Here is a 14,175-nt window from a genome sequence, read left to right on the forward strand (position 1 = left end):
CTCATGTCAATTAATGCTCATTGAAGCGTAAAATAGTATCGGGGCTGTCGGAGTCAGTGGGGAGGGGTTTTCTGCCAACGCTTTCATAGAATCATAGAAACCCTACAGTGCAGAAAGAGGCCATTCGGCCCATCGAGTCTGCACCGACCACAATCCCACCCAGGCCCTACCCCCACATATTTTACCCGCTAATCCCTCTAACCTACGCATCTCAGGACTCTAAGGGGCAATTTTTAACCTGGCCAATCAACCTAGCCCGCACATCTTTGGACTGTGGGAGGAAACCGGAACACCCGGAGGAAACCCACGCAGACACGTGGAGAATGTGCAGACTCCACACAGACAGTGTCCCGAGCCGGGAATCGAACCCGGGACCCTGGAGCTGTGAAGCAGCAGTGTTAACCACTGTGCTACCGTGCCGCCCCGTGCTTTGGATGGAAAATTCAGACCATCATGGCAAATTGGATCCAAATTAGCTCAGTGGGAGGAGGCAACAAGTAATGGTTAATGGGTGTTCTAGTGGCTGGAAGCCTGCATCAATGGGGTTTTGCAGGGATCACTACGAGGTTCCTTGCTTTTTATGGTACTGTAGTTACAACGGTTAGACATACATGAAGACACCATGATGAGCAGGTTTGCAGTTAGCGCAAAAATGGATTGTGGTTATTAGTGAGGAGGGAAGCTGTATAAGCTGCAGGGAGATATCAATAGATTGGGCAGGTGGGCAGAGAAGGGGCAATTGGAAATCAGGTGGAGTGTGAGGTGTTTTGGAAGGCGCAGAGAGAGGTATCTCTTTCTGTCTCTGAAGTCCGTAGACTGGGAGCTGCCAGAGACTAGGGTTACTTCTCTGAAGTTCTGCTCTTTGAGGATATATAGAAACACAGACATAGAAGATAGGAACAAGAGGAGGCCATTTGGGCCTTCGAGTCTGCTCCACCATTCATTACGATCATCCAACTCAATAGCCTATATCCTTCTCTGGAAACTGCTGTCTGGATCTCTGTCCAGAGGTGTTAAAAGGCTGGAAATCTAGTATCCACGTGAACATATCTGCTTTCAGTGCTAACGAGTTCTAAACAAGGAATTTATGTCTATGGGGATACTGCTAAATTGGAACAACAGAGATAGCTAGCTGTTAAGAATTATACTTTGTCATGTTTAAATATTTCAATTGGTATAAGTTATGCTGATTCTTTTGGTTACATTGTGTGTTCTTAAATAAAGTTTGTTTTGATAAAAACTCCCCAGTGAGTCACCGGAGTCACACCAGGAATGAAACACCTTATGCTCACCCTAAAGCCAAAATCAAATGTACAAGTTGGGGCCAAGGCTAATATAGCTTGAGGTTTCTGATTGTACAAGAACCCACTCCAGGAAATTCCAGGCTGCCACCCCACCCACTGCACTAACTAGGGGAGTACCGCAGTGTTGGAGGAGCCACCTTCAGGATGAGATGTTAAACCATCGGGCCTCTCAGGCTGTAACGCACTTTGGAATGACCAGTCGCCATGGATAGCGCTATGTACGTACACGTCTTTCTTTTCAAATAGCTGATGAGTGTGTAACAGCCCTCATACTGATTATCCCACATCTCTCCCTGGGACTGCAATGAGACTTATAAGCAATTCCTCCTATTTTTAATCAGATGAACAGGGTTAGCCTGTCAGGCATTCTCAGTTTACTCAGACAGGGAAAAAAGAATAATATCCGATCTATAAATTTGCAAAAAAACAAAACACTTACAAATGATGCTTTCAGATCATTCCAGGGAATTCCCAAATAAACATGAATTTAAAACTTAAATCCACGCACGGCTGGCCCGAAAGGGAATACACCTTTCGGCTATTAATTAGAAGCAGATGGCTCGAGCTAAACATTACAATATTTGTCTCAGTAGCTACAGAAACCCAGAATGTCAAAATTATTTTTTTCAATGAGGGTGGTGAATGTCTGGAATGCGCTTCCCGGGGAGGTGGTGGGAGCAGGTACGATAGCGGCATTTAAGGGCGAATACATGAATAGGATGGGAATGGCTGGATACGGACTCCGTAAGTGCATACGGTTTTAGTTCAGTCGGGCAGCATGGTTGGAGCAGGCTTGGAGGGGGCTGAAGGGCCTGTTCCGGTGCGGTTCTTTGTCGGAGGGACTGCTTTCAGCTGCTTCCTGCATGGCGCACCGTGATTGGAAAGGTGTGAGTTTGGGTTAGCTTGGCCGTATGTCGTTACTGTGCTGTGCAGAGTGGGCACTGCAAGTGTGCAGAGGGGGATGGATTGTGAAGGCAAATACCACCTAATGTTGCTTTAATGCTGTGGGAATCCCTCAGGCTGTGTTCCTGACACAGATGATCGCTCCCAGAATGTATATTGCGAAGGTCGACAATACGAAAGTTCGATTGAGGCGGCTCAGAATGGAACGTACTGTGTGGAAGAATTCTGAATTTTAGTCCACTTTTTGTAATGTACTCTTACTAATTTTTATGAATAAATGATCACAGGATAGGATAGAATCCCTACAGTGCTGAAGGAGGCCATTCAGTCCATCGTTCCTGTGCCGACAACAATCCCACCCAGGCGCCATGTCCGCAACGCCACACATTCACCCCACCAGTCCCCCTGACACTGAGGGAGAATTTAGCATGACCAATCCACCTAACCAGCACATCTTTCAGACTGTGGGAAGAAACCGGAGCACCCGGAGGAAACCCACGCAGACACGGGGAGAATGTGCAAACTCCACACAGACAGTGACCCAAGCCAGGAATTGAACCCGTGTCCCTGGCGCTGTGAGGCCGCAGTGCTAACCACTGTGCCACCGTACCGCCCCAAAACTCCAACTTATGATGCATTAGGTCCTATGATTTGTAGGCACGAGGTAAGATGTGTGTATAATAATTTCCCTTTAACTTTATATAGTCTATTCTTCAAATAAATCACCCACATTATTGTTTCACTAATCCTTGCAGTATGTTTTCAAAGAAAAAATAGAACATGGTGACAGGATGTCCGCACAAATTCAGATGACTACAAAGGGCGGCCCTGTGGCACAGTGGTTAGCACTGCTGCCTCGCAGCACCAGGGACCAGAGTTCGATTCCCGGCTCGGGTCACTGTCTGTGTGGAGTTTGCATGTTCTCCCCGTGTCTGCGTGGGTTTCCTCCGGGTGCTTCGGTTTCCTCCCACAGTCTGAGAGACGTGCTGGTTAGGTGCGTTGGCCATGCTAAATTCTCCTTCAGTGTACCCGAACAGGCGCCGGAGTGTGGCGACTAGGGGATTTTCATAGTAACTTCATCGCAAGTTAAGCCTACTTGTGACACTAATAAATAAAATTTAAAAAACTCAAACAGACTTAATCCTTCACGTACAGCAGAAGAGAACACCTGGTTTCTAAGTGAAACAATAACCAAGCCTCATGTGTCAGTGATTCTGCAGCTTTAGAATTCCGACCTCGCTCCAATCGGCTGGCAGAGGGTCCCAGCAAGATTATTCCGTTTTGGAAGAGTTTAATTATCCTCACACTCTTGCCAAAATCAAAAATAGTTGGGGTCTAGTCTAACTTCATAATATACCTTGGAGTTTCTGATCTGATCCCAAACACCATCTTCACCAAGTCAGAATATTATCATCGCTCCTCGACATTCAATGGCATTACCATCGCTGAATCCCCCACTATCACCATCCTGGGGGGGGGGGTTACCATCGACCAGAAACTGAATTAGATTAGCCATATAAATACTGTGGCTATCAGAGCAGCTCATAGGCTGGGAATCCTGCGGCGAGTTACTCACCTCCTGACTCCCCAAAGCTTGCCCACCATCTACAAGGCACAAGTCAGGAGTGTGATGGACGTTCCACTTGCCTGGATGAGTGCAGTTCCAACAACACTCAAGAAGCTCAACACTGTTCAGGACAAAGCAACCCGCTTGACTGCTATCCCTTCCACAAACATTCACTCCTTCCAACACCAATGAACAATGGCAGCTGTGTGGATCATCAACAACATGCACTACAGGAGCTCATCAAGGTTCCTTCAAAACCCATGACTGCTACCATCTGGAAGGGCAAGGGTAGTAGATACATGGGAACACCACCACCTGCAAGTTCCTCTCCAAGCCGCTCACCATCTTGACTTGGAAATATATCTCCGTTCCTTCACTGTTGCTGGGTCAAAATCCTGGAACTCCCTCCCTAACAACACTGTGGGTGTATCTACACCACATGGACTGCAGCGGTTCAGGAAGGCAGCTCACCACCACCTTCTCCTCAGATACTGAAGCAGTCCATGTTCAAATGCAACAAGATCTGGACAATATCCAGGCTTGGGCTGACAAGTGGCAACTAACATCCGCACCACACAAATGTCAGGCAATGACCATGACCAATGAGAGACACTCTAACCACTGCCCCTTGACATTCAATGGTGTAAACATCTTTGAATCCTCCACTGTTCAATATACTTGGGGTTACCATTGATCAGATATTCAACTGGACTCGCCACATAAACATAGTGGCTACAAGAGCAGGTCAGAGGCTAGGAATACTGAGGCGAGTAACTCACCTCCTGACTCCCCAAAGCCTATCCACCATCTACAAGGCACAAGTCAGGAATGTGATGGAATAATCCCTACTTGCCTGGATGGTGCAGCTCCAACAACATTCAAGGAGCTTGACACTATCCAGGATAAAACAGCCCGCTTGATTGGTACCACATCCACAAACATCCACTCCCTCCACCTCCGACGCTCAGTAGCAGCAGTGTGTACTATCTACAAGATAGAAATCCACCAAAGATCCTTAGACAGCACCTTCCAAACGCACAACCATTTCCATCTAGAAGGACAAGGGCAGCAGACACATGGGAACACCACCACCTATAAGTTCCCCTTCAAGCCACTCACCATCCTGGGTTGGAAATGTATCACCGTTCCTTCACATTCGCTGGGTCAAAATCCTGAAACTCCCTCCCTGAGAGCACTGTGGGTGTCCGTACACCACACGGTCTGCATGAGTTCAGGAATCACAGAATCCCTACAGTGCAGAAGGAGGCCATTCAGCCCATCGAGTTACACCAACCACAATTACACCCAGGCCCTATCCCCGTAACCCCATGCATTTACCCTAGCTAGTCCCATTGACACTAAGGGGGCAATTTGGCCAATCTACCAAACTCGCACACCTTTGGACTGTGGGAGGAAACTGGAGCACCCGGAGGAAACCCATGCAGACATGGGGAGAACGCACAAACTCCACACAGACATTGACCCAAGCCAGGAATCAAACCCGGGTCCCTGCGTTGTGAGGCAGCAGTGCCAACCACTGTGCCACCATGCCGCCCCGAAGGCAGCTCACCACCACCTTCTGAAAGATGATCAAGGATGGACAACAAATGCTGGTCTAACCAGCAACGCCCCGACCCTGGTTAGACCCCACTTGGAGTACTGCGCGCAGTTCTGGTCACCTCATTACAGGAAAGATGTTGAAGCCATTGAAAGGGTGCAGAGGAGATTTACAAGGATGTTGCCTGGATTGGGGGGCATGCCTTATGAGGATAGGTTGAGGGAGCTTGGTCTCTTCTCCCTGGAGAGACGAAGGATGAGAGGTGACCTGATAGAGGTTTACAAGATGTTGAGAGGTCTGGATAGGGTAGACTCTCAGAGGCTATTTCCAAGGGCTGAAATGGTTGCTACGAGAGGACACAGGTTTAAGGTGCTGGGGGGTAGGTACAGAGGAGATGTCAGGGGTAAGTTTTTCACTCAGAGGGTGGTGGGTGAGTGGAATCGGCTGACGTCGGTGGTGGTGGAGGCAAACTCGTTGGGGTCTTTTAAGAGACTTCTGGATGAGTACATGGGATTTAATGGGATTGAGGGCTATAGATAGGCCTAGAGGTGGGGATGTGATCGGCGCAACTTGTGGGCCGAAGGGCCTGTTTGTGCTGTGGCTTTCTATGTTCTATGTTCTAAATGAATTTTAAAAAATTATCCCTCAGGGGAAGAATGACCAAACCTTTTACTTCACGTATTCTGACGAGTCTGAATACTAACTATTCTCAGCTAGAAAAAGAAGCATTGAGGATAATATTTGGCGTACAAAGGTTTCATCAGTATTTATATGGTCGTCATTTCACATTATTGACTGATTTTCGATCCTTCATTACTATTTTTGGGCCAAAGAAAGTCATTACATTATTAGCTGCTAGTCAATTGCAAAGATGGTCACTGATCTTATCTGCACACTCTTATGATATCAAGTATTGTCAGTCAGAGTGCCATGCTGATGCAGTATCACGCTACCTTTACCTATTGAGCAGATGCCACCAACTAGTTTTGCTAATATTCTTTATTTTTCGTGAGTAGATCATTTGCCTGTGACAGCTTCTCAAGTTCAGAGACAGACCAGAATTGATCCCGTGATCGGAAGGGTGATGGATATGGTATTGAAAGGAATTGGTATTGGTATGGGAGGTGTTGTCAGGCTTAAAAGTGGACAAATCTCCAGGTCTGGATGAATTGCGTCCCAAGGCTGCTGTGGGAGGCAAGGGAGGAGATTACAGGGGCTCTGATACAAATTTTCAATTCCTCTCTGGCCACGGGGGGGATACAGTAAGAAGTTTAACAACACCAGGTTAAAGTCCAACAGGTTTATTTGGTAGCAAAAGCCACACCTTTGGACTTTAACCTGGTGTTGTTAAACTTCTTACTGTGTTTACCCCAGTCCAACGCCGGCATCGCCACATCACGGGGGAGATGCCAGATGACTGGAGAACAGCTAATGTGGTTCCGTTATTTAAGAAGGTTTGTAGATATAAACCAGGGAACTACAGACCCACGTCAGTGGTGGGGAAAATATTGGAGAAAATTCTGAAGGAATCTATCTCCACTTGGAGAGGCAAAGCTTGATTAGGGATAGTCAGCATGGCTCCGTCAGAGGGAGGGCATGCCTAACAAATTTGATTGAATTTTTTGAGGAGGTGACCAGCTGTGTAGATGAGGGTAGTGCAGTTGATGTAGTCTATATGGATTTCAGCAAAGCCTTTGACAAGGTCCCACATGGGACCGAAAATACACATGGGATACAGTGTAATTTGATAAAGTAGATTTAAAATTGGTTCAGTTGTAGGAGACGGAGGGTGATGACAGAAGGCTGCTTTAGTCACTGGAAGCCAGTGACCATAAGACCATAAGATATAGCAGCAGAATTAGGCCATTCAGCCCATCAAGTTTCCTCTGCCATTTGATCATGGCTAATATTTCTTCGCTTTTTCCCTGTAACCCCTGATCCCCTTACCAATCAAAAACCTATCTAGTTCTGTCTTAAATACACTCAATGACCCGGCCTCCATAGCCTTCTGTGGCAATGAATTCCACAGATTCACCACTCTCTGAACAAATTCCTCCTCATCTCAGTTCTATGGGTCATTCCTTTATTCTGAGGCTGTGCCCTTGAATCCTAGTCTCTCCTACTCATGGAAACATCTTCCCCACATCCACTCTATCCAGGCCTTTCAGTATTCTGTAAGTTTCAATGAGATTCCCCCCTCATCCTTCTAAACTCCATCGAGTACAGATCCAGAGTCCTCAACCGTTCCTCATCCGACAAGCTCTTCATTCCAGGGATCATTCTCGTGAACCTCCTCTGGACCCTTTCCAAGGCCAGCACATCCTTCCTTAGATATGGGGCCCAAAATTGCTCACAATACTCCAAGTGGGGTCTGACCAGAGCCTTATACAGCCTCAGCAGTACATCCCTGCTCTTGTATTCATAGATTCATAGATTCATAGAACCCAACAGTGCAGAAAGAGGCCATTCGGTCCATCGAGTCTGCACCGACCACAATCCCACCCAGGCCCCACCCCCATATCCCTACATATTTTACCCGCTAATCCCTCTAACCTACTCATCTCAGGACACTAAGGGGCAATTCTAGCCCTCTCGACATGAATGATAACATTGCATTTGCCTTCCTAACTGCTGACTGAACCTGCACGTTAACATGAAGAGAATCCTAAACTAGGACTCCCAAGTCCCTTTGTGCTTCCGATTTCTGAATTCTCTCCCCATTTATAAAGTAGTCTATACCTCTATTCTTCCGACCAAAGTGCATAACCTCACACTTTTCCACATTGTATTCCATCTGTCACATCTTTGTCCACTCTCCTAACCTGTCCAAGTCCTTCTGCATTCTCTTCACCTCCTCAATACTACCTGTCACTCCGCCTATCTTTGTATCATCTGCAAACTTAGCCACAATGTCCTCAGTTCCTCTATCTAGATCATTGATGTAGGAAGTGAAAAGTTGTGGTCCCAGCTCTGATTCCTGCGGAACTCCACTAGTCACCGGCTGCCATCCTGAAAGGACCCCCTCTTCTCCACTCTCTGCCTTCTGCCAATCAGCCAATCTTCCAACCCTGCTGGCATTCTGCCTCTAACACCACCTTACTCAGTAGATTCTTGTGTGGCACCTTGTCAAAGGCCTTCTGGAAATCAAATCAAATCAAAAAATCCAAGTAGATAAGATCCACTGGCTCTCCTTTGTCTAACCTGCTCATTTACTTCCTCAAAGAATTCTAACTATTTGTCAGGCATGGCTTCCTCTTGCTGAAACTGTGCTGACTTCACCCTATTTAACCCAGCACTTCCAAGTACTCCAATGGCGTACCACAGAGATCTGTGTTGGGTCCCATATTATTCATCATTTATATAAACAACATGAACGGCTATGTGGGGGGTAGGATTAGTAAGTTTGTGGATGGCAGAAAGATTGGCCGGGTGGTTAACAGTGAGGCTGAGTGTCTTGGGCTACAGGAAGATATAGACAGGATTGTCAAATTGCAGATAAGTGGCAGATGGAAGTTAACCCTGAAAAGTGGAAGGAGTATTTTGTCAAGGAAGCATTCAATGAATGGTAGGACACTAAGAAGTTCTGAGGAACAAAGGGATCTTGGTGTGTTTGTCCACAGAACTCTGAAGGCAGAAGGGCATGTTAGTAGGGTGGTGAAAAAAGCATATGGGACACTTGCCCTTATCAATCGAGGAATAGATTACAAAAGCAGGGAAGTCATGTTGGAGTTGTATAGAACTTTGGTGAGGCCACAGCTGGAGCACTGTGTGCAGTTCTGGTCGCCACATTATAGGAAGGATGTGATTGCACTGGAGGGGGTGCAGAGGAGATTCACCAGGACGCTGCCTGGGATGGAGCATTTAAGTTATGAAGAGAGGTTGGATCGGTTTGAGTTGTTTTCTTTGGAGCAGAGAAAAGACTGAGGGGCGATCTGATCGAGGTGTACAAGATTATGAGGGACGTGGACAGAATGGATAGGGAGCAGCTGTTACCTTATTTGAAGGGTCAGTCACGAGGGACATAGATTCAAGGTGAGGGGCAGGGGGTTTAGGGGAGATTTGAGGAAAAACTTTTTTACCCAGAGGGTGGTGATGGTCTGGAATGCGCTGCCTGGGAGGGTGGTGGAGGCGGGATGCCTAACATTCTATAAAAAGTACCTGGATGAGCACTTGGCACATCAGAACATTCAGGGCTATGGGCTAAGTGCTGGTAAACGGGAGTAGGTGGGAGGTCAGCTGTTTCACACGTATTGGTGTAGACTCAATGGGCTGAATGGCCTCTTCTGCACTCTGTGATTCTGTGATAGATGGAATGCATCATCCATATCCTGATTTGAAACCATATGTGTCAAGAAAGCTTGAGTTGACCGTCCAAGGTAGGTGTCCATTTGGAGAATCTGAGTGATCCTAGTCTGCATGGAAGAGTTCTTGAACAACTACATGGAGGACATCCTGGTATATTGCGGATGAAGGAATTAGCTCGTAATTATTTTTGGTGGCCTGGTCTGGGTGCTCAGACTGAGGAACAAGTGCCAATTCTGTGAGATTCAGTTATAGAGAGAGGCTGGATAAATGGGGACTTTTTTCTCTGGAGCGTAGGAGGCTGAGGGGTGATCTTATAGGGGTCTATAAAATAATGAGGGGCAAGGATCAGCGCGATAGTCAACATCTTTTCCCAAAGGTAGGGGAGTCTAAAGCTAGCGGGCATAGGTTTAAGGTGAGAGATACAAAAGGGTCCAGAGGGGCAATTCTTTCACACAGAGGTTGGCGAGTGTCTGGAACAAGCTGCCAGAGATAGTAGTAGAGGGAGGTACAATTTTGTCTTTTAAAAAGCATTTAGACAGTTACATGGGTAAAATGGCTACAGAGGGATATGGGCCAAACGTGGGCAATTGGGGCTAGCTTAATGGTTTTTAAAAAAAGGGCGGCACGGACAAGTTGGGCCGAAGGGCCTGTTTCCATGCTATAAACCTTTATGACTCTATGAATAAGAAGTACACCACCATTGTCTCCTTTGAGAGTGGTCAAAAATGCCATGGCAATGATTACATGTAGATTTTGCTGGTCCTTTTGAGGGTTACATGTTCTTAGTTATAATTGATGCACACTCAAAGTGGCCAGAAGTTGTTGCCTTGAAATCTACTACATGGGAACAAACCATTGAAAAACTTGACAAAATGTTTGCAAGATTTGATAAACCGTAACAGATTATTCGCAATAGTGGTTCACAGTTATCTTCACCAGAGTTTGAGGATTATCTCAAAGTAAATGGTATTCAGCGTATAAAATCTGCACCTCATCACCCAGCAACTAATAGGTTAGCTGAAAGATTTATACAATCCAAGTTAATCAACCGCTCCTCATACGGCAGACAGCCCCTTCGAACCTGGAATCAATCTAGTGAAAGAGGAATTGAAACACTTAAATAATTAACTTGTAGAAATTCAAGAAAGATAAATGTTCAGTTGAAATGGAGGATCTTCAAGCACCAGAGATCACCAGTGAACATTGCTTGAATGTAGAATTAATAACCAAAGCTGATTAAATTGTTGGTCTCTGATCCACATGATGGAAAAGGTGTGTAGTGTGGAAAAGCAAATCCAGACTGTGAAAGCAGAGAAAGAGGATTCAAAGGAAAACACTGAGGATTTAACAAAGGAACCAAAAGAGTGTAAACAACAGTCAGTGAGTGGGAGAGCTTGACAACCTTATGCAGATAACTCTGAGGTGAAGACAACTCAATCCTACCCTGCAATCCCTGTGTCTGAAAACAAGCCTTATCAAACCCATCCCAAATACACTCCCCCACCCACCAAATCCCCTCTTGGCGGGATTTGCAACATGGCCTGAGGTTCATTACTGCAGGATGTAGTTGATTTGAGAGGTGGCTGGATATAGCACTTGGGGTGAATGGGATCAAAGGTTATGGGGAGAAAGCAGGATTAGGCTATTGAGTTGGACGATCAGCCATGATCGTGATAAATGGTAGAGCAGGCTTGAAGGGCCGAATGGCCTCCTCCTGCACCTATCTTCTGTGTTTTGTGTTCCACCCAGACTGGGTAGCACGGGGGCACAATGGTTCGCACTGCTGCCTCACAGCGCCAGGGACCCGGGTTCAATTCCCAGCTTGGGTCACTGTATGTATTGAGTTTGCACGTTCTCCCAGTGTCTGCATGGGTTTCCTCCGGGTGCTCCGGTTTCTTCCCACAGTCTGAAAGATGTGCTGGTTGGGGTGCATTGGCCGTGCTAAATTCTCCCTCAGTGTACCCGAACAGGCGCCGGAGTGTGGCGACTCGGGGATTTTCACAGTAACTTAATTGCAGTGTTATTGTAAGCCTACTTGTAACACCAGTAAATAAATTTAAACTCCACTCCTCTGACCAATTTCAGTCCCATACAAGCAAGCTGCCATACAATCCGTCTGGGTGGGGGAATTGGGGAGTGGACTAAAATTGATAAAGGGTCACTTGCACCCACACAAGACATGGTGTGAAAGACTTACTCCACACAGGTCAAGAAATTTAAGTAGAGCCACACTCCCTCCCCTGTAATAGCCACAATGAGATAGAAGCTAACCTGGGTTGTGTCTTTGGTGACCAGTATCTACAGAACAGGTAGTGTCCATCTGCGTTGATGAAGTATGCTAGATCGCTGTACAGCAAACCTTGAGGAGTGGTGCGATTTTCCGAATCCTGCGGCGAGTTGGCGCAACAGCAGTTCATCCCGCACATGTCCTTAGAGAAAAGAAAACTCGCCAAGTGCTTTCCTCTAACTAGCAAGAAAGACGAACCCCCCCTGTGTCCATAATCGTGTGTGTGGAGTTGCAGCCACTGCCACAGTAACCCATCTTTCAATCCATCTTGTGCGGCTCACACGCCACAGCGGGAGAGACAGCAACAGAATCCAGCGCTGACCTTAAACAAATCCACGTAACGGACCGCGAAACAATCACCAGAACACACGGGCCACTCGGAATTCGGCAGCTGGACACCTCCATCCACCCTGCTGCTGGCTCCCTCCCTCCACCCTGCCTCCTGGCTCCCTCCATCCTGCCTCCTGGCTCCATCCCTCCACCCTGCCTCCTGGCTCCCTCCCTCCACCCTGCCTCCTGGCTCCCTCCACCCTGCCTCCTGGCTCCATCCCTCCACCCTGCCTCCTGGCTCCCTCCACCCTGCCTCCTGGCTCCCTCCCTCCACCCTGCCTCCTGGCTCCCTCCACCCTGCCTCCTGGCTCCCTCCATCCACCCTGCTGCTGGCTCCCTCCCTCCAACCTGCCTCCTGGCTCCCTCCACCCTGCCTCCTGGCTCCCTCCCTCCACCCTGCCTCCTGGCTCCCTCCACCCTGCCTCCTGGCTCCCTCCATCCACCCCGCCTCCTGGCTCCCTCTACCCTGCTGCTGGCTCCATCCCTCCACCCTGCTGCTGGCTCCCTCCCTCCACCCTGCCTCCTACACCACAATTCTCTGAAAGGGAAAGGGCTGCCTCCAGGTTATTTTGTTTTTCACACTTGCTGGTCAGTTTCAGAGTGTGAATCCAGGTCCACACTCCACAGGTCTCTCCATGCTGCCTGGGATGGAATTGAGGTTATGGGGAGAGGTTGGAGAGTCAGAATCGTAGAGGCATAGAGGTTTACAGCATGGAAACAAGCCCTTCGGCCCAACTTGTTCATGCCGCCCTTTATTTTAAAACCCCTAAGCTAATCCCAATTGCCCGCATTTGGCCCATATCCCTCTATACCCATTTTATCCATGTAACTGTCTAAATGCTTTTTAAAAGATAAAATTGTACCCGCCTCTACTACTGCCTCTGGCAGCTTGTTCCAGACACTCACCACCCTCTGTGTGAAAAAATTGCCCCTCTGGGCACTTTTGAATCTCTCCCCTCTCACCTTAAACCTATGCCCTCTAGTTTTAGACTCTCCTGTCTTTGGGAAAAGATATTGACGACCTCGCTGATCTGTGCCCCTCATTATTTTATAGACTTCTGTAAGATCACCCCTCAGCCTTCTACGCTCCAGAGAGAAAAGTCCCAGTCTATCCAGCCTCTCCTTATAACTCAAACCATCAAGTCCCGGTAGCATCCTGGTAAATCTTTTCTGCACTCTTTCTAGTTTAATAATATCCTTTCTATAATAGGGTGACCAGAACTGTACACAGTATTCCAAGTGTGGCCTTACCAATGTCTTGAACAACTTCAACAAGACGTTCCAACTCCTGTATTCAATGTTCTGACCCATGAAACCAAGCATGCTGAATGCCTTCTTCACCACTCTGTCCACTTGTGACTCCACTTTCAAGGAGCTATGAACATATATCCCTAGATCTCTTTGTTCTGTAACTCTCCCCAATGCCCCACCATTAACTGAGTAAGTCCTGTCCTGGTTCAATCTACCAAAATGCATCACCTCGCATTTATCTAAATTTAACTCCATCTGCCATTCGTCAGCCCACTGGCCCAATTGATCAAGATCCCGTTACAATCGGAGATAACTTTCTTCACTATCCACTGTGCTAACAATCTTGGTGTCATCTGCAAACTTACTAACCATGCCTTGGGTTGTTTTCTTTGGAAAAAAGACTGAAGGGGGGGAGACCTGATCCGAGGTGCACAAGATAATGAGGGACATGGACAGAGTGGATAAGGAGCAGCTGTTCCCCTTCATTGAAGGGTCAATCGCGAGGTGGCACAGTGATTAGCACTGCTGCTGCCTCACAGCACCAGGGACTCAAGTTCGATTCGTGGCTTGAGTCACTGTCTGTGCGGAGTTTGCATGTTCTCCCCGTGTCTGCGTGGGTTTCCTCCGGGTGCTCCGGTTTCCTCCCACACTCCAAAGATGTGCAGGTTAG

General features: G+C 47.4%; 1 protein-coding gene across 1 annotated transcript in view; it reads right to left on the reverse strand.

Moving 5' to 3' along the window:
* The window catches only part of LOC144491897 (monoglyceride lipase-like), a 36,339-nt gene extending 24,276 nt beyond the window's left edge, over window positions 1-12,063 (reverse strand). Inside the window, exon 1 of the mRNA XM_078210187.1 lies at window positions 11,909-12,063. Within this exon, the coding sequence (XP_078066313.1) occupies window positions 11,909-12,063 (155 nt within the window). The remainder of the gene's footprint in view (window positions 1-11,908) is intronic.
* Window positions 12,064-14,175: the final 2,112 nt, after the last annotated feature.

This window comes from Mustelus asterias, chromosome 3 (assembly GCF_964213995.1).
Source record: "Mustelus asterias chromosome 3, sMusAst1.hap1.1, whole genome shotgun sequence".
Classification (NCBI taxonomy): Eukaryota; Metazoa; Chordata; class Chondrichthyes; order Carcharhiniformes; family Triakidae; genus Mustelus; species Mustelus asterias.